Source organism: Megalops cyprinoides, chromosome 19 (genome assembly GCF_013368585.1).
Source record: "Megalops cyprinoides isolate fMegCyp1 chromosome 19, fMegCyp1.pri, whole genome shotgun sequence".
Lineage (NCBI taxonomy): Eukaryota > Metazoa > Chordata > Actinopteri > Elopiformes > Megalopidae > Megalops > Megalops cyprinoides.
This window is the reverse complement of record NC_050601.1, coordinates 23,248,118-23,273,452: the sequence shown is the minus strand read 5'-3', so window position 1 is coordinate 23,273,452 and position 25,335 is coordinate 23,248,118. Positions and strand designations below refer to the sequence as shown.

The 25,335-nt window shown below is 43.2% G+C and overlaps 2 protein-coding genes across 2 annotated transcripts in view; both read left to right on the top strand.

The window, feature by feature from the left end:
• Positions 1-29: 29 nt before the first annotated feature.
• Positions 30-8,718, top strand: nat15 (N-acetyltransferase 15 (GCN5-related, putative)). The gene is made up of 7 exons (XM_036553182.1): positions 30-255; positions 1,685-1,800; positions 2,546-2,675; positions 4,683-4,779; positions 5,970-6,204; positions 7,186-7,377; positions 7,916-8,718. Exons 2-6 carry the CDS (start codon positions 1,691-1,693, stop codon positions 7,340-7,342), a joined length of 729 nt encoding a protein of 242 aa, XP_036409075.1. The 5' UTR covers positions 30-255; positions 1,685-1,690; the 3' UTR covers positions 7,343-7,377; positions 7,916-8,718.
• A 3,137-nt stretch (positions 8,719-11,855) lies between these two features.
• carhsp1 (calcium regulated heat stable protein 1) overlaps positions 11,856-25,335 on the top strand; it is a 31,505-nt gene continuing 18,025 nt past the window's right edge. The window contains exon 1 of the mRNA XM_036553536.1: positions 11,856-12,066. The gene's annotated coding sequence lies outside the window, so the exon portion shown is untranslated. The remainder of the gene's footprint in view (positions 12,067-25,335) is intronic.

Genomic DNA, 25,335 nt, shown 5'->3' with positions numbered 1-25,335 from the left:
ACGGAAACTGAAAACGAGGCTGGGTTCCGGACTGTCAGGACACCGGAAGAAAACGGGCCAAGTATTATTAAAAACTAGTTAGCGAAGGCACCGTAGACAGCCAGCAAGGAGGGTCTCTTGCCTGAATGTTTATTTCGCCCCACAACACAGAAAACTTTTTATTTTACCATGGTGCTGCCGCTGCACTGATTGTCGTTTGAGACACCAAAGGGAATTAGTCGTCAACATTCCTCTCGCTCGCAGCGCAGAAACAAGGCAGGTTACAAAACTAGCTAACGTTAGCTAGCTAGCCAGCTAACGAGCTTCTGGCCGTGTAGCCAGCTGTCTGGCGAGTTAGCTGGCTAGCTACAGTAATTGTGTTTTGTGTGGTTCATTCACCTAAGTCAGCGAACTGTTGAAAATGTGTTTGACGAGCTCATGTGAAGTCACTTATGTAATTAATATAAAGCACTAAAATTGTATGTGATCAGCTAAGTAGCTAACACATTGTGCTAATGATTTATGAAAGGGCATCTAGATAGCTAGCATTAGAAGGGTGAAAGCTTGCTTAGTAGCTGGACTCTAGCTAGGTGACTGTGTATTCCTTATAAATTAGTTCTAGTTACTAGTTAGCTAACAGTGTATTTTCTGTCGTTTGTCTGCGTAATACTAGATTGTTAGTCGTTAGCTGGCTAGCTAGATTCAAAATAATTTGTTGATATTAGTCCTCTGACTGAATTATTCAAAGTAAATAGCGAGTGAGCGCTAACTACCTGCCGAGTGTTGTTTGCCTGTAGTGCAGCCAGTAAAGTGAAAAAGGGATTGCTAGGTGGAAACATATTTTTTATATAAAGCTATTGATAGAGCCAGCTTGTTTATGGAGGACTAGCTAACATTAGCTTTGAGGTTTCTTAGATTGCTACCGCTAATGATTAGCTAGGGCTAGGTAGCCACTTTAGCTCGTTTGTAATGAACATACCGGGACACAATTTAAACAACAAACTGGCCAGTTACAGGATTGTACTTTGTGGCCCGTAAGCATCTGTTATTGCATATGATGTGTGTGTGAACATTAAACGTATGAGGCGATCATCTGTGTTACACTGTAGCTAACGTCACTTCAGAACTGTCCGGCGGCACTATGCTGTGTATGCGCTCTCTTAAAGGGCACCCTGGGCCGCTCACTGAAATATGATCCGCAGTTGACCTTACATTATCACCTGACGTATAGCTTACTATGTGAACTGTAGTTTTGTCTTGAAATTAGGGTTGAGATTTGATTAAAAAAAAAAAAACTATAATTAATATCAAAGGGTGTGATGATATCAAAGTGTGGACCAGTGACCGAGAGTAAATGGCCCTTCGGAGTCAGATTTATGAATGCTCTTGCTGTATCCAGTCAAACACTGCCCCTGTGTTTTCATTCATTGGAGAACAACTAAAGTTTATGCAGAGCTAGTGTGTCTTGATCTGTTGCTTTGCCCTGACAAATGAATGGGTCCAACTGAAACTTGCAGCTGGCACGCTAGGCTCACAGATCCACGGGTTCCTGTTGTGTAGCACAGTGCAAATGTAATAACCACGCATGTGGGTCCCTTTTGCCTCGCAGGCCCTTGTTGCTTAGCGCAGTGTGCGCGTAATTCGATGTGTGCTGGTCCCTCCCACCCCTTGAACGTGCTCTTGTCCCTTTCCTACTGATGGACAGGTGTGAATGACCGACGTGGTGCCCCCCTCTGCGCTCAGCGAGATTCAGCTCCGCCTCCTCTGTCACGATGACATAGATAGCGTCAAGCTGCTCTGTGGCGACTGGTTCCCCATCGAGTGAGTACCGCTGCCCTCACCACTCCTCAGCTAAGAGATCTACCCTCCTCACTGTGGGCCTGGACCGAGGTGACGCCTCTGCTGTAACTGCAGAGGGCCTTGGAGATTTTAACTAAATGGCGTCCTTCTAGCCGTTCTGACATTTGGATGAATAGATGGATGCCGTGGTTCTTACGAACACTGATGTCATTTTAAACGGTGTCACGGTTTCACTGACTGTCGGATGGTGCTTTTGTTGATTTTTAAAAATAGCAGCAGGCTGCTTTGATGTTAACACAGCTCCTCTGCATACCTGCTCATATCTGCCAAAAGGAATGCTGCTATTATACGACTGTCTTAAGCTCTACCTTCACTTTGGTGAATTGGTGTATTATGTTCTTCATAAGTGTAATTGCAAGGCATAATCTTTTTACTGCTGTATTTTTCTGCATTTGCACGGTTTTTCAACTTGATTCCCATTTAGTATAGTTGCGGTTACTTATATATTGTAATTTTAGCTCTTGGCTTTCCTAATTGTTGTTCTTCTTGCCCCTGTGTTATGTATGTAATGTATTATGCCGTAGTAGGCTTTTGAATCCCACAAAAGGGTGTGGCAAATAACAACATTGCATTATGTCTGCTTAGCAGCCACTCTTACCCAGAGTGACTTGCATAGCTCAACATTTTTACACGTTATTCATTTATACAATTACCTTACCACTATGCCACACCGCTGCCTAAATAACACCAGCACGCCCCTCTGCAGGTACCCAGACTCATGGTATCACGACATCACCTCAAACAAGAAGTTCTTCTCCCTGGCAGCCACCTTCAAAGGAGGCATTGTGGGAATGATCGTGGCCGAAATAAAAGGCCGAACTAAAGTACACAAAGAGGTAGGTCAGACAGCAGTCATTTCTGTATGTGTTTCTTTCTTGTCTGTGTTCAGCTCAATTTCTACTGTGTATAGCCTTTTATGTTGATACCCACATGGAACTAGATGTCATGGTGTGGACATAAGACTTAGATTTCGTGTCATAGTAACATGTACATAAGTTGTAGCTAACAGTGAAAGTTAGTTAAGTCTTCATTTACTACCCTATGAATCATTCTGAATCACATGTTTTGATTAGTCCTCAAACAAGCAGCTCTGCATTTTGATTGGCTCCCATGTCAGTCCCATCTGATATATGATTTTGATTGATTTCTAAGGCCTGAAATACATGGATGTGTGGTTTCCAATTTTGGCATCTCTCTGTTTGGCAGTTCAAACCGTACTTGTGGGGTTGGAAAAAAAGACTACTGAAGACTATTATTCCAACATTTTAAAAGTAAGAATGACTCAGCAATCCCATAGAAGACGTCTGAGTTGGTTTTATGAGAAAATAACACCCAGGGAAAGTGTTTGAAGCAAATATATATCAGCCTAGCAAGATGATACCAGTCAGGCTGGGTTGATATGACTGATCAAGCACTGTTTCTAGAGTTGATTTTCAAATCTTTATTCCTAGAGAAACAGCCTGTGGTGCTTTTTAAAACAAGACAAAAAAAGCTTAAAAGCATGCAGAAACTCCACCTTTCTGTACAGCAGTATATTTGTTTGTACAGTAGTATTTTTGGGGGCCCAGATGGAACATCACATGAGATGAGCGGGTGAAGCTTGTGCATCGAGGATTATTTTTGCAACCTGAAAGGTCTTAAGTGGAGCGCTTGGGGTGACATGTCGAGTGCTGTTTTTAGAGCAAGACTAATTAGACTGGATGTCCTTGACTGATTCTTATTTTTTTTCTTTCTCCGAGCAAAGAGGACTGTCTCCTCATGGGGAGAGAATTTCGTAGCTTAGCGGGCTGCCAAAAGCTGGCCCATAGTCCCTCCTGTGGTTTAGAGGCCTTTCTCATGTACGGTCACCATTCGGACACTCATAATGTAGACGCTGGGGCCAGCGTGCGTCCTGGGAGAATGGCGCTGAGGCGCTTGATTGGTAGCCATCCCCCAGAGGTGTGAATGAGCCAACAAATTATCATTCACACATTCGGGGCAGGAAGTAGTCTGCTTCCTTGCCTTACTTTTATGATTTTGAACAAAGTGTCCCAAAAAACAGGCAACAGCCAAAGGTTTTGCTCATATAGTGTGGATTATTTTTACCTTGTACAGCGATTAAGGAAAAAGGCAAAAGGACATTTGTAATTGCATGCTGTCTATCTAGCTTACAGCTTTTGGCATTAGCTTGTTGAGAGTATGAAAGGACATAGGGTAGTGTTGACTAAAACACATGGAGTGGAACATGCACCAGGCAGGCGTTTGGGTGCAGCTTCTCTATTTATTGTGTTTCTGCCAGCCCCATTTTTTAGAACAAAATCTGCCTTCAGCAAGCTGCTTGTTCATAGGACTTATATGAAGTGTTTGCCTGCATGCTGGGAATTGTAGTCCAATATAGTAGCTGAGTCATTTAACTCTAGAGCAGGAAGTAATATCAGTAAAAATTGATGCATAGATGAGAAATGGAATCAAATGTCAAATGTCCTGTTTGTAATCTGTCCTACTGTGTACTGTTAGAAATGATATTTTGCTTATTATGGAGTCCCACGACTGGAGAAAAATGTATTCATAAGATGTGCTTTAGACTTAACAGAGATTTTTAGTCTTTTCGTCATCAGTTTGGCTATCCCCGCTGTTTGATTGAATGTCAGTAGACTGACACCACTGGCTGCTGCCCAGATGCTAAACCACATTCTAACCAGCCATCTTTCTGGACAAATTAAGTGGTTCCAGCCCAGAAGCAGCCACTTGCCGCCTGGTTGGCCAGCCACTTGCGTGTGGTGTCAGAGGCATGTTGCAGCCTGCCTGTGGGCTGGTCCTCTTCCAGGGTCTTGACCTGGTGTTTGTTGTTCTTCTTCTTCCAGGATGGGGACATTCTGGCCTCCAGTTTTCCTGTCGACACGCAGGTTGCGTACATCCTAAGCTTGGGTGTTGTGAAGGAGTTTCGGAAGCACGGAATAGGTACGGCGTGACCCGGTTAAGTGCATTGTGGGTAGAGAGTAGGATGAATTTTGGGAAGGTTAAAACACTGTGTGAAACAAGTTTAAATATAAGCCAAGAATGTAATCGCTTGTCTTGTGTACTTCATTGTGGAAGTCACTGTGATTGCTATCTGAGAAAATTCAACCCAGGGAAAGCGTTAGACATGCCAAGCATCCGTTTGTAAGCATGCTGGGCAATGCACAGTAGAGATTTTTCTCTTCAAATTGCCCTTGTGTGACCGCTGTAAGTTTGCCATGATTCTTGGTAAAATTCGACGCACTCACACTGAAATAGGACTTCAGTTTACGATCCATTACAACTTTCTAGCACATTATGAGATGAAAGTAGCGGATGTCCAGCAGTCTGGAAATGTTTCCCGATTCCAGTTTAGTGTTTGTTGATTATGGAGCATTCAGGGACTGCCAACTGCCAATGAATAATAACCGTTTGACAGTGTAATGTGTCAACGGAAAAGCAGTGGCTCTTTGTAAGCTTTTAGAAGCACAGCAGACAGCAGTGAGTGAGCTGTGGAATAGCGAAGATCAAAGTAAAAGATTTGAGCGCCGGGCTGAAAATACTCACAACACAGTGACAGGCAATGAGGAATTGTTTGAACCATTTGTTTGGGCCGTCCTCAAACAACTACCACTGCAAACAAACCAGTCAGGCGGCTTGATAGAAATAGCTGGCACATTTGTGTATCTTGGAGTTAAGGTAAATGTTTCATGAACCTTAAAGGGCTGCATCAGTGACCAGCAGGGGACACTGTAATGATCTGAAATTGCTTCTGATTCTGTAGTTTCCCTCTGTTAGTGTGTCAGTTACACTGTCAGTGCATTAGCTTGGGGCGTGCCCATGCCTTATACGTCCATCCAAACACTTTCCCTGGGATTGGTTTTCATGTGCTTCTTGCATTTTCTTTTCCGTAAAGCTTTACGTTTGAGCCTCTGTTTAGATGTACAACTAAAGTAATAATTACTGGGGGAAAAGCAAATGATTTTTCACAGGGTGGCCGCAGGAGACCTCGGTTGATTAGCGGCGGTGTCCAAAAAAGGCGTTTGAGCGTCTTTTCCTGTCGTGACATGCCGACGCCCCGCCCCGACGCACCCGGGTGTAAACCAGCGACAAACTCCTTTCCCATTTCCTTTTTTTTTCCCTGGACATTTCAGGTTCGCTGCTGCTGGACAGTCTAAAGGAGCACATATCCACCACGGCGCAGGACCACTGCAAAGCCATCTATCTGCACGTGCTGACCACCAACAGCACCGCCATCCGCTTCTACGAGAACAGAGACTTTAAGCAGCACCATTACCTGCCCTATTACTATTCCATACGCGGCGTGCTGAAGGACGGCTTCACCTACGTCCTATACATCAATGGCGGCCACCCTCCCTGGACGATCTTATATCCTTTTCTTGTCTCGTGTCTGATGGCGTTTATTTATGGGTTTGTGCGTTTGTTGAGCAGACAGCCTGATCCAGGAAAGGTTAATGTACTGTTACAGGAATATGAATATATAAGGCATGGTACATTAAATGTATCACCACTGAAATGAGAATAGCAAGGACATGGGTACAATGCAGGGGGGAATTACTGTTAAGCAGGCAGTAAGTTGGAAAAACGGCATTGAAATAAAAACACTACCTACCAATCATCCTGAACAGAAACATAATTGCATCATACTAGACCAGATGTAGAGGTTGACAGCAGGCAGTAAAAGCTTCAGTACATTACATCATAGTGTTTGCATGGTGCCAAAGAATGATTCATAAGACCATTATTACCTTGCATAATACTGCAATACTCATAGTGAACTACTATGACAGACAAGGGCAACCCCTAAACCATATGAGCAGTCATTTAAAGACTGAGTGATTGAATTGTGGGGTGTTCTGTCTATGACAGGTTCAAATTCAAGGAGCTAATTAGAAGTCTGAGTAGGGTCGCCTGCTTGCTGGGATATGGTGAGCAGTTCTGTCCTTCTGACATGCAGGTAGTTTACCACTAGGGGGCAGGCAAGGAGAAAGAAGCCAGTTTGTGATGTGCACCCAATGGTTTGTGCAACGTCTGTATAAAATGCAATGTGGCTGCTTTAGTTCAAGTTGCATTGTCCATTATGGAGGGTAAGCCAAGAACATGGCTGATATCCAAAATGGGCCTTAATTTACTTTTTCTACTTTTTCTTTTTACTTTTTAATTTACCGTTTTCTGTACACGTATAAGTGTAGAACATAAACACGTAGAAGCACACATGGATTGGTCAATAATGTGGTCTTAAATATTTCTCTCAGCATTTTCCGTTTGTTTTTTTTTTTTTTTTAAATGCACATTCTCCCTGAGAAATACCAACATCATTAGCCAATGTCCCTTGACTCCGCCCTGCACTGACTATATCCAGCACATCGGGTCGACCCTGGCCAACCTGAGCCCGTGCTCCATCCCCCAGCGGATATACCGCCAAGCACAGAACCTCCTCCGCAGCTTCCTGCCCTGGTCGGGCATCTCGTCCAAGAGCGGCATCGAGTACAGCAGGACCATGTGACCGCGCCCCAAGAAAAAGGAGGCGCACCAAACTTGGTGAGTTGGCGGGAAACTGCATCACCATGGCGTTATTACGAATGGATCCAGTGAGTTTTACTTTTTCCTCGTCATCTAAATCTAGCGCTAAATGTGGTGTTAAATCTAGCACTAAATCTTGTGCTGTATCAGCCTCTATTGAGATGTTTTCCCCACAGCCACATCTGTGCTGTTCATTGTGGCTGTATTACTTGCAAATAGAAATGCCATTTCATGCCGTGAGTAGCCCCCCCCCTACACACTGCATAACTACACAACTAATAGATTCACATAATTATTCCATGTTTATGACATGACTTTGGTTTATTATAATGTCAGTAATTTCGAGGGCACTATATAAGAATGGGGAGCTGTTGTGGTGCCAGCCACTGCAATTCCTTGGGAAGGGTGGTGGGGTTGAAACGTGCGTGAAAACGAGTCAAGCGCTTCCCGTCCCCTGAAAACAAAGACCCCGTTGACTCAGTCAAACGGCATGGTGTACAATAAAATTGAACTGTTTTGTTAACCTTTTTTTTTTTTTTTTTCATTCTGTTTTCAGGAACGGAGTGTTGTCTGTCTCTGATGTCACTTCCTGTCACTGGGACCCACACAAGGATCTTAAATGATGACAGAGACTTCAAACAAAGGCACACTCTTCTCCCTCGCAGTGTCAAAGTGTATTATATCTGTACAGTATATATACTAATATATATGAACAGCGTCATTGTCATTATCTGGGTGCCAATTTAATGCGGACTACCCTGTTGACTTCATGCCTGTAAGTTGCTGCTGTGTAGAAAAAAATACCGCCTTTGTCTCATTCAGATTTTTTAATCTAACTAGATTTTTATGTGTGCCTGTTTATACTAGAGTTTGACATTTAAATGGTAATAGCATTTCCTTCAAGATCAACACCTTAATACTCCTCTCACTTCTGTGTGAATATGGTTCAAGTGTCCAACTCTTTGAACGAGTCACTTGTACATATTTGATGGATCACCAGTTACTTAGAATTACCCAGTGGGTCATGGCATCCCCTAAGATTTAGACTGCGTGCGTGTGTTTTTTTCCTGTTGTCGGCACCGCTGAATTAACGTTTTGTTGGTTTGTGTTGAGCACACTCACAATGTAAGCTGGAAAAGGTTCAAGAACAGAGCATTTAGGAATATGGAATACACTGCTGAGACAGGAAGGGTCTGCCTGGAAGCATTGTCAATTTCGGTGAGTTTCCAGGTAGATCCCTCACAGGGAATCCACTTAGTTTGTGTCCACGTTGCAATATCCGCATTAGCGTATACCCTAGTGATTCTCAGTCCTGCTCTTGGGGCCCCCCTGCTCCGCACGTTTTCCATCTTTCCCTGCTCTACCTACTTGACTGACACTTTTGATTAGCTGAGCACACCTGATTTAATCAAGAGCATCACACTAATTTCAATCAGGTGTGTTTGGAGCAAGGATAGATAGAAGATATGCAGGACAGTGTGCCTCCAGGAGTAAGATTGAGAAACACTGCCCTACTGTAATGTATATTGTGTCCATATGTTAAAAATGCATGGTAAGATGAGACTTTAGAACAATACTGGTGTGGAAAAGTGTTATCGGGCACATTATTAAAAACCAGGGACTTCAGTTTAAGAGAAATTCATGGTTGTGTTTTGGATTGCTGTATCAGACAACTAAGGGGCCAGTTTTTTTAAAGGTTTGTGTATTAAGATACTCTTGGCTACCTGATAAACTTCAGTGTAGTTAATGTAAATACAAATATAACAATTTTTTGTCAATGGCTTAAAAAATAATTTAGGCTTATTTTTATCTAATATTTATGACTGCAACTCAGAGACATTGTACTGTTGTTTGTTTGGGGAATGTTTTTCCAGAGCCACCTGATGTATTTTATTTGATGAGCCTGCCATACCCTTGAGGTGAGGACAGGAGGAGGGAACCTTGTAGCTGTGAATTGTCACCTGTCAAAATCTTTTTGTTTTGTTTTGTTTGTTAGGGAATTTTATGTAATTCTCAAGCTAAGCCCAGTTAGTTTCTTTTTTTTTTCCCTGGAGGCTGAAATATACAACCTGACATCCGAATTGTCCTGTATGAACCCCTACAAACCTTATTCTTTTTAACTTTTTGGAAAAACCCCACCCCCTCATCAGGTGTGTACCAGTTCAAGAAGTGAATGTCAATCCAGTACTTCTGTAATCATCTTTTTTTTTTTTTAGAAATAGTCGTATAGCGCCCTCTCCTGCTCACTGTGGGAAGTCACATGTCAAACTGGAGAACGTGGGAGTTCAATGTCAGTTTAATGCACCTAATTAGTCAATCGGTTCTGCACTGTAGAATGTCCCAGCCCTGGTCCTGGAGGTGCTGTGTGTCTGCTGTTTCCTTCTTCCAGCGTAGCTTTTAATTAGTTTTGATGGAGCTGTTTGTTGGATGCTGATCTGAGGTCACTTGACGCATTGCATTGCTTACGGATACTGTGAGCACTGTCGGCACTTTGCGAAAGAAATCACTTGGGTGGTGTGTTTTCTGAAAGAAACAAGCAATGCTATTTATTTCTCATCATCAAGTCCCTTAAACACAACGTATTCTGATTAGCATGAACTAAAACGTTAAATTGAACAGTCACTTAAAGTAAATTAAAGCAACTGCAGACAATAATGGCCAGATGTTAATGAACTATGTTTGGTTGTTTAAATTAACATCTTACAGAAACATACATTAATGAATATTCCAAAACCATACCCTTAATTGTATTCTTCTGTTTGAGCATACACACCTCTGACAACATTTTGAAGGCCTTAAAGCAGATTACCCCCATGTGATGTCAAACCCATATCAGTCTTCTCTTGCCAGTTCAATCAAACTTAATTTATTAGAAGCATCTTGAGCAAGAGGTGGTGTGCCCCTAGGTACATGGTTGACTACACTACAAGCAAAGCAGTTAATCTTTTTGTTTTTGTTGTTGTTTTGGAGGGGGATCACTATCAAAAATTACTTATCAGTGTCATAATAGGATTTCTGTGCTGCACCTGTTGACATTATAAGGATATGGACAGTTAATTAAAATGTACAACACAAGTAAGCGGTCTCAACAGTATTGAGTCGTGTTCCTCTCTTGTGTGGTGTCGTCTGCATGAGGTTCCAGAGGGCATTTCTAGAGCTACTGACTGGGTCCCCGCTGCCACCGCAGCACTAAATATTTGATCAGTCACACGATCCTGCACCGAGGTGGTTCTGGCTGTTTTCATCGCCAGCGGAGGGGAGAAGCTTTTGCCTAAATATGACATGCAGCCTGTTGTCCTTTGTCAAGATTTGTTTTTCTTGCCATTTCATAAAAAAGTGAAAAATTGATGTTCACACAGCTTTAAGGTAGACATGCTGGGTTAGCTGTCACAGTTTCTAGTTCTGTTTGTCCTTTTTTTAAATCCAACCTAAACAAAGGATTTCTGTAGGAATGCTTTACAGCTAGTTGTGGGTTGTCACCATGCTGTTTAATTCAAACTGCTGTATTACTATTACTAAATTGCTATTTGGACACTCCTTTGCATATAAGTAATGGCTAAGCTGTCAACCTCATACGGACGGGGAAATTGCTTTCTTTGCTTGTGCTATAGATTTCCTAATAGAATGCAAAGATAGGAGTTCAAACTACTACACTACTGTTAATTATTAGTGTTGGTGGTGTGGCACTCAAGTTTGTTCACAAGTAGGCTAGTTGCTGCACCATGTGTATTAAGTGCTAGGGGTACATGAAATAAAGGCTCTGAATAAAGATAATAAATAATTAATATTCAGATGACATCAGGAACAATGTTGCAACATAATTTGAATTAAAACTGCTTAAACTGATGGAGAAATGAAGCAAGAGGCTCGATTAATGCAATACAGCTACATTTAGTTATGGCCCCGCCCCTGCACACAACGTTGCGATATTTAACGTATTTATCCGATCCAAAAAATTCGATCAAAAATCGTCCGATCAATCAACTAATTACTAATATAGCCGTAATGTATTTGTCTGTTTTCAGCACACCCATCAATTTGATATGTAGCGTTAGTCCTCATACCCGCGGGTATGACTGGTACCTTTCTATAGATTTTTTTGTACTGGATCCTTGTTTGTGTAATTTACAATCTATGACATACTCTGAGTATGCATACTGTAATCATAACACCAGGCCTGTATTGATTTTGTACTCAGCCTACTGAAATATACTTATTTAAAATACATTGTTGCATTCTTCTATGAAAGGGCTAGGGAAACAGACATCGATCATACGTGTGAAGGACTTGTTTAATGATTTGCCAATCATAGAAAATTACTGGCACGTCCCAGGACACATTCACGAAGAACAACAGTAATTGGAAACAATTGGTAGGGAAGACGTCGGTACAGCCCGTTCTCTCTCTGTTGACGTTCTCATCAGCATTGATTTGGCTATTAGGGGGATTACGGTAACATCCACCTCATGATGTCATTGCTAGTTGAAACCGTCCGTGTCGCAGTCTTCGGTGTACGCTTGCTGGGGGTGTAATATAAGTCGGTGATTGTCAGCTTTGGAATGCTTTGTTACGCTTTGGAGTGAAAACGGACCTTCACACTACTGCAGGGATCAACCGTTGCATGAACGGACACGACTTTACAATTAACCTTTATTAAATCCGGAGAATACAGCGCTCCTCGTCACTTCGCCTTCAAAGTTACTAAAGGTAAGGGGGTGCCAACACCTTGAGGCTTTCGCTACACTCATTCATAAATGAATCGCTTCAGGCTGGCATTACTCCATCAGTTTAACCAAAGCGTAAAAAAAACTTACCTTTTCACATAAGAGTTTTCAAACACCTCAAATTGTTCTGAATATTACATGGGATTTTGAAAAAGGTCTGGATTTGGAGCCAATCAGAGTTTTGTTTACGGGTCATATTTGGATGGAAATGGCAATACCTTTGAAAAGAAAAACAAGAAAAGCTACTTATTCTGGCTTCTGTGACTATGTGGCTTCTGTGTCCGGAGCAGTTAACTGAAAAGTCTGAAGTTACATAACACCGGACAAACGACAGCATCGATAAAGACAAAGTTTTACACAAGCATATGGGACATCAAATCATTTTCCGCAAACAAAGATTAGCCAACCGAGCGGGAAGTGGTTTGATTATGTTAGCTACTGTTGGAGTGTAGGTGCTTTCGGTTTTTGCCCTGAAACAGCGGCCAGATGCCAGACAATTTTTCTTGTTTGTTAGAAGCAATTTCATCGTATGGAAAGATTGTTTACATACTGGATTTTTGAGTATGTGCTCAAAGCTGAAAATGCTTACGCTTGACTTAACCTACATTTGAATGGAGAACAGGTGAGATACGGCTTCTAATTGACCCACTCGTTTATTAGGTCTCAAAACAAAGATGGCAAACACCGTACAATAAATCAGAAACAGGAGTCAGTCGCATGAACAGCAATCCCTCTTCGTGTTGGCAAAAAAGAGGCGAAAGGAAAAAATTCACGTATATAACACAATATACACAAATCCGTTCGGTTCTGTAAGAACAAGTAGCCTATTTGCACGTTTCTCGTGGCGGGACACACAAGGAGTATGGGTTCGGGCATTGCGGGTGTCCTCTTGGGCTGTACTGTCAGTAGCGTTGTTGTGCATTACTTTTGATAAGCGCTTTTGTGGAGCATGAAAAGAATAGCATCCAGAATTTTCAAGCCGATTGACCCTTGACTTTGAGCTTTGGTCAACAGCACATCCGTAGACTGTGTCATCTTGCCGAAAATGAATTGAGTCGGTGAAGGATGATTATTGTCAGACAAACCTATGTTTAACGATGGCCATATCCTACGTAGCCGTGGACGAAGTGCTAAGAACCTAGTTTAAGGGAATATAAGCACATTGTAGTCTACGGTATGCATTTTGTGTATGTTAAAATGTATAAAATGTGTGAAGAATGTGTCCTTGCTGTCAAGTGTCTGGGGAAAAAGGCAGTTGGCAGTTTGTTCTGGAGTAACAAAAAATCACACCAACACACAACCAGACGCTGACCAGTAGCCTATATTGCATATAGGTTGGGGGATATTGCGAAAAGTTTTGTTTTGATGCAGCTGGCAGCGGTAATGGGCGTGGTCTTGGATCTAGGGCAATAGAAAGTATTTTGCACACATTCCCATATAAGCTAACAAGTGTACGCAGTCTGGCACTCCTTTCAAAAATTATGCAAGAGGGAAAAACTTTAAGAAGTCAGTAATCGCGAAAACAATCGGATTTTACTCTGCGTCATTCTGGCGTGAAAGCCTGATAAATTATACACTGTTCATAACACAACGAGAATCGCATAAACTACAGAACCATTCGACAGATGCATCATAGACTTTCTCAAGTTCAGCCCCAGTTGCTGCAACTGATGGTACGAAAATCCCTCACAAATTTTGTGTTCGCAGCACTACTTCGCCATAAACTGCAAGCAGTATTGCATACTATTACATAGGCTAATGTATTTAACCTTTATGAAGTTACATTTTGCTTTAGTTACACCGCTACGAGGCGGCCGAGATTAAATGTCTCCGCAGTGCTCATTGTTAACTTTAACAACCTCCAGAGAAGTGTTTACACAACATGTTTCTGTGTCTTCAGGTACTGCACATGTGATGACGTGTAACGTGGAGAAAGTAGGTGTCTAAATTCATCGCTTGACGTAAAGGGCAAGGCGCATTGCTCTGGGATTGAATAGAGCCTGGTGGCCTAATAACGGACAGCATGAGCATTTCTGGCCTGACTCGTGAAAGGGATTGCTTTGCTGTGCGAGGGAGCTTTCAGCGGGCTCTTGCAATCCTCGAGCAAGTCACCACCTTCCTCGCCCAGCACAAGCTAATGCTACTCCTGGCCTGGGGAAGCAATAATTGAATTCAGATGGAGACACATGTATCCTCATGGGCTATTTCAGTTGACATCCGGTCCTGGTCTGATGACTGTCAGCTTTCATAATCACTACCATTAAAGAAAAGCAACCAATCAAATGCGATTACTGCATTATAGTACTGGCAAATCGCGTGCACTGATTTTGCCAGAAAGCCATACCAAAGGTCATTTCTCTGGTCATCAAATTGGTTCTTTGCTTTCTCTAGGCCTGTTTTTATGGTCTGAGCTTGAGTGGAGATTGTTATCAGCGTCTCCCTCATTCAGTCAAGGGAATAATAAGACAATTAAAATGCACCCGGTCATTTTAACACTAAGGAAAAGCAAGGACAATGTCCCGAATGTCCCTGTTACAGGGGAGATGCTTCATGTAGGCTTAGTTAAGCAGACTGAAAATGTGTTCTTGTGCTGTCTGTTGAGCTCAATTGAGTGAGTAAAATGTGTTGGCTAGAATTACAGAAGTTGACATAGAGGCCTGTTGCTAACAGCTTATAGGTGTCCATGGTCTTCACAGCATGTTGTTTGTGTAACCAGTGAAAACTCACTTGGATGTGAAGAGAAGTTAGCATTCATGTATCGGGGAAATCAGATCCCTGTGTAACCTTTTTAAAGGAGCACTCCACCAGTAAAGCCTGATTTGATCAGGGCTGATCGTAATGAAATTTTTAACTCATGGGTGTGTCACCTCCCCAGATGTTTTGGATCCATTTTAGAAGAGAGTTTGGATGCACGCAGGACAGTTTGGCTTGCCGACTTGGAAAGGTAGCTGTAGTCAGCAAATAGCCATGCACCCAGACGGAGTCCTGCCGCTCGTCAGAGAGCAGGTGGTTCTCTAAAGGCTGCAGCAAATACTCTGCATTGGGACGAGCACGTGTAGGTCAGTAGTGAGAGAGAGAGAGAAAGTGAATGACTTCCACGGAAGGGAGTGAAAAAGCATGTGAAAGATTGCTGGCATGCGGCGTGATAAGCTTGATCCATGCAGGCGTGCGCAATCACTGTTCGAAGCCCTCTGCGAGCTGACAGAATAGTCTTTCCTGTTCCTGTGGCTGTTTTATTTTTTTCCAGGCTAATGAATTTGTAATTCATTCATAGTTGACGTTTTAACGCCGTGTTGACATTCTGGTACAAGTAATGAATGAGCGCTAAACGAGCCTGTTGGGTGTTTAATTGTGCGCGAGGAAAAGGCAGCGTGCATTTGATCGAATGGAAGACCCCCCGACTGAGTCGGGCCCGAGAAAACTGATTGCATTTGCCGCACTACTGTCCACCGAGATAAAGACCATCAGCGTGGCGTCGTGGTAAGGTTACACAGAGGCTGCCGATCCAGTTCCCGGGAAGGGCGCTGTTGTTTTACCCTTAACCCGAATTGCCTCATTAAACATCCAGCTGTATAAATGGATTACATGTAAATATGGCAAGCTACTGTACGCAAGTCCCTCTGGATGAGAGCACCCGCTTAACAAGCTGAAGTATAATGTAATGTAATATTATGTAAAGGGACTGTTGACACTGCACAGGCAGTGGAGGTCAGTTTAAATGTTGGGTAAGAGTAGCAAGTGCACGGTTTGAATCCCAGAAATTCTCCCAAACCCTTGCTCTGTGAAACCATAATTATGCACTGTTTTTAGGTTATGTGAAGGAACTTAATGTTAATATGTTAATATGTTAATATATAGTCAAATATGAAGTCCAAGATGCAACATTCCGATATTTGTGAACACATACTGATAGTTCCTATAAGACAATGTAGGTCTTAATGAATGAAATGAATTCTCATTTTTATGAAGTTATGCAATTTAAGACATACAATATGGCACATTTCTTATATAATTTTGTCTAAAAGTATGCATACAATCACATTTATGATTTACCAGTGTGAACGTTAGCTTCTTCAAATATACTCAGTATAATTACAATGAATTTATTTAGGTTTTTAAATTCATTTTGTAACATTCTTTTTGCAAACTGTGGGCAAATGTGAATTGTAGAAAAAGGTTTTATTTCAGAATTTATGCTTGCATGTTCCTAGTCACATTTGAGAAGGAGTGGTAAGTTAAGGACCTTCCCCATTTGTCATTAATAAAAAACAAAAAACAATGGTTTTAAGAAATATCTCTCAAGGGAAGGACTTTTGTGGCCTTTCAAGGGTAAGGTGTCAAATTACAGTAACACCAGCTACCAACAACACTTTCTGTTACGTTGACCATTATGGACCCCTTGTTTGTGTCAGCCTGACCAAGACATCGAGCATGCGTTCTTTCGAAAAATAAGAGGAAGATGGATAAAGGGCAAGAATGCTTGGGGTTAAGCAAGACTACACTTTTTTTTCTTTTTCCATTATGAAATATCCTGAAGTGTTTTAGCACTGCGTCTTAGAAGCAGGCCTCTATGTATCCTGCACATATTTCACAGCTGAGGTAGACAGCTGCCGCAACCTGATAGCGGCACGTTTGCGTTTGCATGTCGGTGGTTTCTGGGCCCCTGTCGCTGCAGTTTATTTTAATTAAAATCAAATGCTTGCAAATCAGAAAGGAAGAACAATGGGGCTTCTCAGTGTTTGAAATGCACCTTAATAAACATCAAAGGACTTCCACCAAAGAGCATTAGCCTACAATTAGAAGAAGATGAGATCTGTTCTAAAGTCATCTGAGAGCCGAGGCACTTCAGCTGTTGAAAAACCGTTGAACAGAGTGCAGCTTTCTGAACGGGGGACGCATAATTGCTCAAAAATCTGGAATAATTTAATGCATCTGATTAGAAACAATATGCATAACAAGTAGATCAGAATCTAATTGTTTCTCAATTTGTGTTCTGAGAAATAAGGCGGCTTGTCTCCCACTTCAACAGATGTCTGCTTCATTTGACATCACTTAAAAGGAACCTAGTTACACTGTTAGAAATACTGGGAAAGTACGTGGTAGGGAGGTATTAAGCATTTATAAATCACCTTTTTTCATGCTTTTTCTCCGTTGCGCAGCTGTGTTTTGGAATCGTCAATTGAGTATGTTATGCTTGTCACCACAACAACCACTGTCCTCATGCAGGAGAGCTGGGGCATAGTGAATGCAATCTTCAGCTGTGAGTCTTTCACACTGTAGACACCTCACCACACAACAGTGAACTAAGTACCAGTTGGAGGATGGGTGTGGCTGTGTCATTTAGATGCCTGAGATTGGCCGATGTATCCACTCCTGTCCCTGGAAGTATGACGCTTATTCTGCCACTGTGGGCTGCTGGTCATCATCGGCTGTTGACACTGCTATGATCGAACCTGAACTGTACAGCTCAGCATGCACTCAAAGCGAATGCTTTTAACCATTGAGCTTCCCAGGAGTGCCTTTATAAATCATCTTGTAAAGGCTGTTGACTCAGCGTTTGTATGGTGCTGTGAGTCCACTTTCTCAGATGCATTAATTCATTAAATACTTACTGGCTTTTCCTTGAAGTCGTAATTTATTTTGAGCTCCACCCAGATGCATCTAAAGTGACTTTGAAGTAAATCACTTTATAGAGAACAGCCCTCAGTCCCCGTTCAGCTATTGCCAGCGTGACTGAAACCGAGCCTGACACGAGAAGGTTACAGGCTTCATAAAATGTCGAGCCATATCAACATATGACATGCAAGAGAAAAAGTGTGCAAGTTGCCCGGGACAAAAGCATCTGTTATGTAACATGTACCACCTTTTCATTGGCTCCAGTCACATTTTATAGTGGACAGAAACTGTGGGGAGATGTGCGCGCACGCGCACGCGCACGCGCACGCGCACACACACACACACACACACACACACACACACACACACACACACCTACACCTACACCTACACCTACACCTACCTTGGCACATTTTACCTGAATGTATTCATCAGGATAAGTGTTATTGGTACAGATCTCAAAACAGTGCTTTTAGTGAATAGTGAAGCAGTTAATAATGATTGTGTGCTTTAGGGGAGGAAGCTTAACAGGAAGCTCAGATATATGCAAAGCATCTCTCTGAGGTTGGGAGGGATTTTGCTTTGCTGTTCCTCTACAGCTGTAGAGTCTTCCTGGTGTAGGAAAACCACAGCACAGATGTTCTTTTGTGAGAGATTTTCAGCTCCTATGTCCCCTCCGCCCTCTGTCTGGGAGGTGTTGGTAAAAGTAGGTTCTGTTACTGTCTGCATTAGCGTGCAGCTATGGATGTTCTATTTTCGACCACACCTCTTCAGGGATGCTCATAATAAGCCAGTAAATCTGAACAGTGGTAGCTTCAGCAGTGGCAGAAATGGCTCCCAAGTGGCTCAGATGGTAAAATCGCATGTTTTTTGTAGGCTAAGCTGTATGGGACGGGTCTGAAACTGGCTGTGTCTTGTGCAGACGATGAGCAGGAAACCAAATAGGCTTTGTTCCGCTGGGGATGTGGGTGGGTTGGTGAGCCAGAGTCCCTAGGTCACTCTGCTCTCAACTCCCTGGGACTCCTGTGTTTACCTGTGACTTGAAGTGTAAAAAACAGTTGCAGAAGTGGCATTCGATTGTGAAATTAAGCATTCAATTATTAGGATGGGTGCTCAGTTGCAGTTTTAAGGTTATTGCTACTATAATACAAGAAATTTAGCCAATAAACCGTGGGGCACCAAGTGTAACAGACCTTTTTTCATAGATAGAATGCCTTCTCTGCTACGAAATGCATACATTCATTATGAAACCATGTGACACTGTAACGTGTTTTGTCCACGAAAAACACAAACGCGTTAGCATTGTGTCCACAAAATATTGAAGAGAGCACAGTACTTTCATGCAAAACGGATGATTCCTGTCGTGCACCGAGTTGACCGTTGTGCTTTTCTTTTTGTGGACGAAAAAAAAAAAATCATTTTGTAGACAAAAGAAATTCTATCCACGTAATAGATGTCCTAGGCCAGCATTTATGCTTTTGTGGCACGAAATGCAGAATGCGATATACTATCATCATTCCGTGCCATCGAATGTTAATTTTGTCCACTTAACTGTTTTATGATGTGCATGAAAGGGATTTAGCACAATATATTCCATGACTCCGCAGTTACAGAGGGCATTCCGTCCACAAAAGCAAAGGCTGCTTGAACTTTAGTAGAAATCAGTGTTTTGCTTAAGTACGAAATTTATTGCGTTCATAGGCTATATTACTGAAGGTATGATGTGCACGAAAGGGCTTTGGTCCAATACGTTTCGTGAGTCAACAGTTTACGGAATGAATTATGTGTCACGAAATCACACAGGAATAATTCCGTACACTAAAGCAAACACTGGTTGAACTTTTTTTAACAGAACTATATGTTACATTCATTTGGTCACTTAGAAATGCCGAAACAACAGGCCAAAAGGATGACGTCACGTCGCAGACATTCAAAGCTTTGTTCGAAAAAGGTTGGCTAAAATTCGAATGGCAAAAAATGGCATTCGACACAGCCCTATGCAGAAGGCATGCCTGTGTATGGGATGATTGCACATGCCTTGCCCTATGCTCCTACATGGATACAATAGACCTTGTTATGATGGGGATGAGCTTAAATGCATAATTGGTGACTAACAGAGTTGGGGAAAAGGCAAAAGACACAAGACAGAACCATCAGTGTGGCGCACACTGAGCTTACTATGTGGCTAATATATAGAAAGTCTGTGATTATGGGGCCTGAGGGCCAAAGAGATGACCCTCAGTCAGCAGCTGATTGGCATCCAAGATAACATTGCAATTTAAGCACCCATCCAATCACTGCCTCCAATCAGGGAATGAAGACCTAAGCTGGAAAAGCAGGTGGTCTGTGTTAAGTAAGGGGGACCTGACACGGGGGGTAAGTTCAGAAACCTGTGTGTCTCCAGTGTATAGCCTTGCGGGGTTCAGCATCTCAGACAAAAGGAAAGCCACTCAAGTGGGAGGGAGTCGCAAGGCGCCTCAGCAGGGGCGGGTGGGGGTCGAATTATTCATTACGAGTGTCGGCAGTCCTCGAGATGAGACCGCCGCTCTGCACCGGTGATGGATCACTTCCATTACTGCCTTTATCACCTCAGCGTCTTACACCCAACAGACGATAAATAACACCACAGTTACCGTAAAGCTTGGAGTACGTGCAGAGACGCATTTTCAGTTTGGCACCTCCTGCAAGACTGTCATTACATCTGGTAAGACCTTGAAGAAGCTTGCTCAGTTAGTCCACAGACACTGGCGCAGTGATAGATTTTCTTATTATTGCATTTGCCTCATAAGAATTAATTAAATGTGTGTTAATTTGTACTGCAGACACCATTATCCAGGTCATTTTACTTGGCACACATTTTATACATTAATTTATATTGCAATATATTTATAGTACTGAAGCAATCAGGTTAAGTACCTTGCTCAAGGGTATAACAACATCATCCCAACCCAGTATTCAAATGTGCAACCTTCTGGTCACATTTTAATTGATATTTGTTTTAGGTTTTCTCTTGGTAGCCCGGTGAGGCTTCATGGATCGCTTAATGGGTGGACCTGGCACATGCTAATCAGCCAGCCTCAACCAATCAGAATAGCTTATCACAGTCAGCAAAGCATTTACAGTGAGGCAGCTCTTCCCTATTGGATGTTTGTCAAGCTGTATTTTTGCTAGGTTTCTACAGGGAGTTTAATGTCCTCTGAGGGGCTGCTGTGTTGATGGTATCCAGGAGGAGGTTGCAATATGTCACCCCATGGCACTTGTGTTTCCATAGAGAAGTGAGAGAAAATGCTGTCCAATTGAGTACGCTCCTGTTTATTATTTATGAAGCATTGAAATGTCTCTGAGCGTTACGGTAACCACTTCGTCACAAGCAGTTGACTTTATTCCCATTTAGATTTCTTTGACTGGTGTTTGGGAGGGGCCAGGACATATCCCCTTCGACAGTGCTCATTTGTGTGATCTCTTTGGCCGCGTCCTCTCCTGCCTCCGGGATCTGAGAAGTTTGTCTAATTTTGCATCCGAGGCCTATTTTCAGAAAGACCCGAGACGCCCCTGGCTCTGGCAGGTCGCAGTGTCACACTTGTCATACTCCATCAGCAGGGCCATGCTAACGTCCTTTCTCCGTTACATTTGCCGAGAAGGCTACGGCAAGCGACAACAATGATCTGGATTATTATCCTTTATAAATGTAAAAAAAAGTCCATTTGTAAAGAGGCTGAATAGGAGGACACAGAACAATACGATCAGTTAGATCGGTTGGATTATTAAATTTGTTTATCTATTAAACCACACTTGCATTTCAGGATTCTCAAACCAGATTTCTTCGCCGACAGTTGGGTTGTGGTAACTGTGATTTTTCGCATTGCATATCTGTGTCAAAATCGTGGTGAGGAAAACAATATTCGGGCCGTCGGTGCTAGTGGATTTCTGTCCCATTGTGGTAGAAATGGGCAAAGTATGGCAACCAATCCGGTTGATGGATTCGCAGGGAGAGAGTCACATGGTGATGACAGGTGATCACACTTCATTCAGGTGATAAACATGATTGAACATTTTATCCACTGCAAGAAAGCAGTTCATGGGTTAATGTCATACGTTCTGGCCTGTTTGCACACCTGGAGTTTTAATGTAGGCAGTTAGCAAGAACACCTCAGGCACTCAGGAGTACAAAGTGCAGCATCCCTCCCATAATCCTCAGCTCCAGGCTGCAGCGCTGTAACCGCCGTGGCGCCGCGTGTTGCTGGGGCCTGCCATCGCTCTGCCCCGTGACCCACTCGCTCTGATAAACTGAGGCATCTCCACGGTGACTTGGGGTAACGTAACTGTCCGAGTGGCCGTGTTACTTGCTGGCGTGACTGACATCAGCCGTTATACTGTGTGCATCGTCACTGTCCTCGGCTCTTGTCGGCCGGCTGGCTGGCTTCACGGGCCTGCTGTGCACCCGATTGTAGCTTTGATTGGACCCCGCTGTCACATTGGCGTTCCCGTAGTGTGACGCGTGCCTCACGTTTGAGATGTGTGCCCAAACCCCTGCTTTTCAGGAACTCTGCATTTACAGTGCTCTCCTGTATACTTTGGAAATTGGAATGAATCAGCACTACGGATCTTACAGCTGTCAGTAAACATGTGTATCATTGGACCTTGGTATTGAATTGGCAGATATTTTGAAATGAACACAGGTTTATGAATGCATTTTTGCACCCAGTTCTGCCCTGAATGAAGGAAATCACGTGATCCCTCTGTGAGGAAGAGATTTACAGTACAAACACACACACGCACACACGCATACACAAAGACTCTAGTAAAGGTCAAATTAAGGTCTCCCACAGATCAAATTAAGGTCTTCCATGGATCCAGGAAGTCTGTGGTCCCCTCTGCAGGGAACATTTAATGTAATATTTTACAGTTGCTGCCTCTCTGTGCCACCGAAAGAGATAAGGTTTTATTTTTTGTTAGGTTTGCATATTGCATATGAGCCCTTAATCTGGAGTCTGTGTACACTAAACCACATCACGAGCGCTCGGTCACATGGCTCTGAGTATTAAGAGATTATGGCCCAAACTTTTGTCATACAACTCTCACTGTTGTGTGCATACTCTCAGCAAATGTTCAGATAAGACCAGGCCATTAAGAGGATATAGTTTTTATTGTTAATTATTAACATTAATTTTTTATTGTTGTTAATATGAACACACACATGAGCGGACTGCTTTGCGTGTGAGTTTTGTTGCGGACTACACCCTTGGACTCACCATTTCATTTGAAAAAGCAAGGCAGAAACAGTCAGCCTCAGAGTTGGCCCAAACGCATGTAAGGATGTTTGTTAAAGTTGAATAGCACGTTTGGAGGTAAGGCGTAGTTATAGTCACAGAGGGCTCTCTTTGGGCTCTCTTTGGAAAATAGTTTACCTGACCATGAACATATCACACAGGAGCTTGGAATTCATTTTGAGTCAAAGTGTTAGAAACTGAGCTACAGGGATTTTCAGTACCAAGTGCACACCTGAGTGAAAGACCTTAGGCTGCACATGTCCCGCTAAAGGATTTCAATGGGTTTCATGTACTTGTGCAACCATCCTGGCAATGTTTAGACTGTTGTCATGAGACCATTCCATATCGTGTAATATCCATCTTAGGACGTACGCACACTTCGGTGAGAAGGTGCTGGCAGCCCATAAAAGATCTTGTCGGATCACATTTTTGAAGCAGACAGTTTCCTGGGCAAGTCAGAATTATCATGGTTTTGTCACTCGGGGGGGGGGGGGGGGGGGGGGAAGAGCCAGGCGGAAAATTACAACTATGATAACAGCAATCTGGCCAGCCAAGCTCCAGCTTCAGTGGAAGCTGGGCTACCTCTGGGAAATGTCACAGATTCTCTGTGCGTGGATTTGATAGTCAGCTGGGTGCATACCTCATTGAAAATTCTGTCTGTGCCGTTGTTAGAGCTGACAGTGTTTGCTGGGTGTTGCTAACTGGAACTTCCTACAGAGGATGGGAGGAATGTAGGAGCTAAATATGTGGTCATAATAGAAACTATCTGTGGAAATCTCAAGAAACCTACACTTTTTCTCATGGTGTGGCCTAATAGGTATCTGCTTGTGCGCACGCATGCACACACACACACACACACACACACACACGCGCGCACGCACACGCACACGCGCGCGCGCGCGCTCTCACACGCACACACACGCTCTCACACGCACACTGGAGTTACCTATGGGGTACCGCGTGGTCTTACCATGAGCAGGTGTTGGCGTGCGGAGAAACAGATTTTCCTCTCGTCCTCTGAGGTCAGGAGCATTCTTTCCCCTCAGAAGAGGCCTGTATCCATTCCTTTCTGCAGGCGAAAAGCATGACAGCTACTCCGCTTCAGACAAGCCCCAGCACATTTCCTGAGACCCCCTGAGTGGTCGGGTCAAAGGATACCTCAAACACTCAAACATGGACGGATGTCTATCTCACCATTATTATTACACCTGTATGCCTTGTTGTATGTCAGAAAATAAATGAAAAATAAATAGGAACTTTTCTTAGCAATCTTTGCTTGAGTTGCATAAAGGGTTGGCACATGCAGCAAAACACTTTCCCTTAGTTTTATTTTCTGGTTCTACCTTGCATGCCTTTTGAAAGAGGGTATGCTTGGAAAGGCATGTAGCTCCGGGGGCAGTTGTTGTGGAGGGAGAATGGGAGGCTCCATGTTGGAGGTCAGGGGTCGCAGATACGGCACACATTCAAGCTGACGGAACACTGAGAGCTCATCAGTAGCGCCTGCCTGTACTGGCATAGAGGGTCGCTTGCATGATCCTTATTTCAGCCATCTTCCAATATACTTCTCTTAACCCCCCCCCCCCCCCCCCCCCACACTCCAAACACCCCAGTATATATATATATCACATTTCACAATTTGTCACTTTCATTTTTGTATTTTTTCCCCCAGAGTGTTGCAGAATTTGGCAATGCCAATTTACAATATACAAATAGGGTATATTTTTGAATATAAGGGAGAATAGGGAGTATTGGCATAGCTGGCATTTGAGGTATGTTTCCTTTATTTTCATTTGTTCATTTCAACTGTTTGTGACTGAGCTATTTGGGAGGACAGCCGCTTGGTGTGTTTTTTTTCATGGGGCGAAACGCGCCGCGTTCTCCAGGTAGCGTGGGCGTTGCGGGAGGAAGCCGGGAGACTTCACCCCTCGCGCGCCGAAACAAAGCAGCCGCGACGAAGACAGACGTGTGATTAAGTACCTGGCGCACGTCACACGCGCAGAGCCACTAATTACGGTAATAACCACGCTTCACCGAAGTTCTCTCCCTTCTGTCCGTGATGCCGTGCACCGCGGCACTGACAGCAACTGTGTAGTGGGTGGGGGTGGGTGGTGCTGGTGAGGAGCGCGGCTGGTGGAAAATTCCATCTCCTTATCAGGTGAATTTGTTTATTTTTGGGCAGCGTGTGATAAAACGCAGACCGTTGTGGGTTTGAATCCCTGTCTGGCACCGCTTGAGCAGGGTTCTGTACTTTCAGAGATGCTTTGGCAAAATTCAGAGGTGAAGGAGGGCATTTACAAGTGAAATTTTCAGTCAAGTCAATCAAACAATATGACCTCATGTATGTCATCAGGGGCAGTTAGATTTGG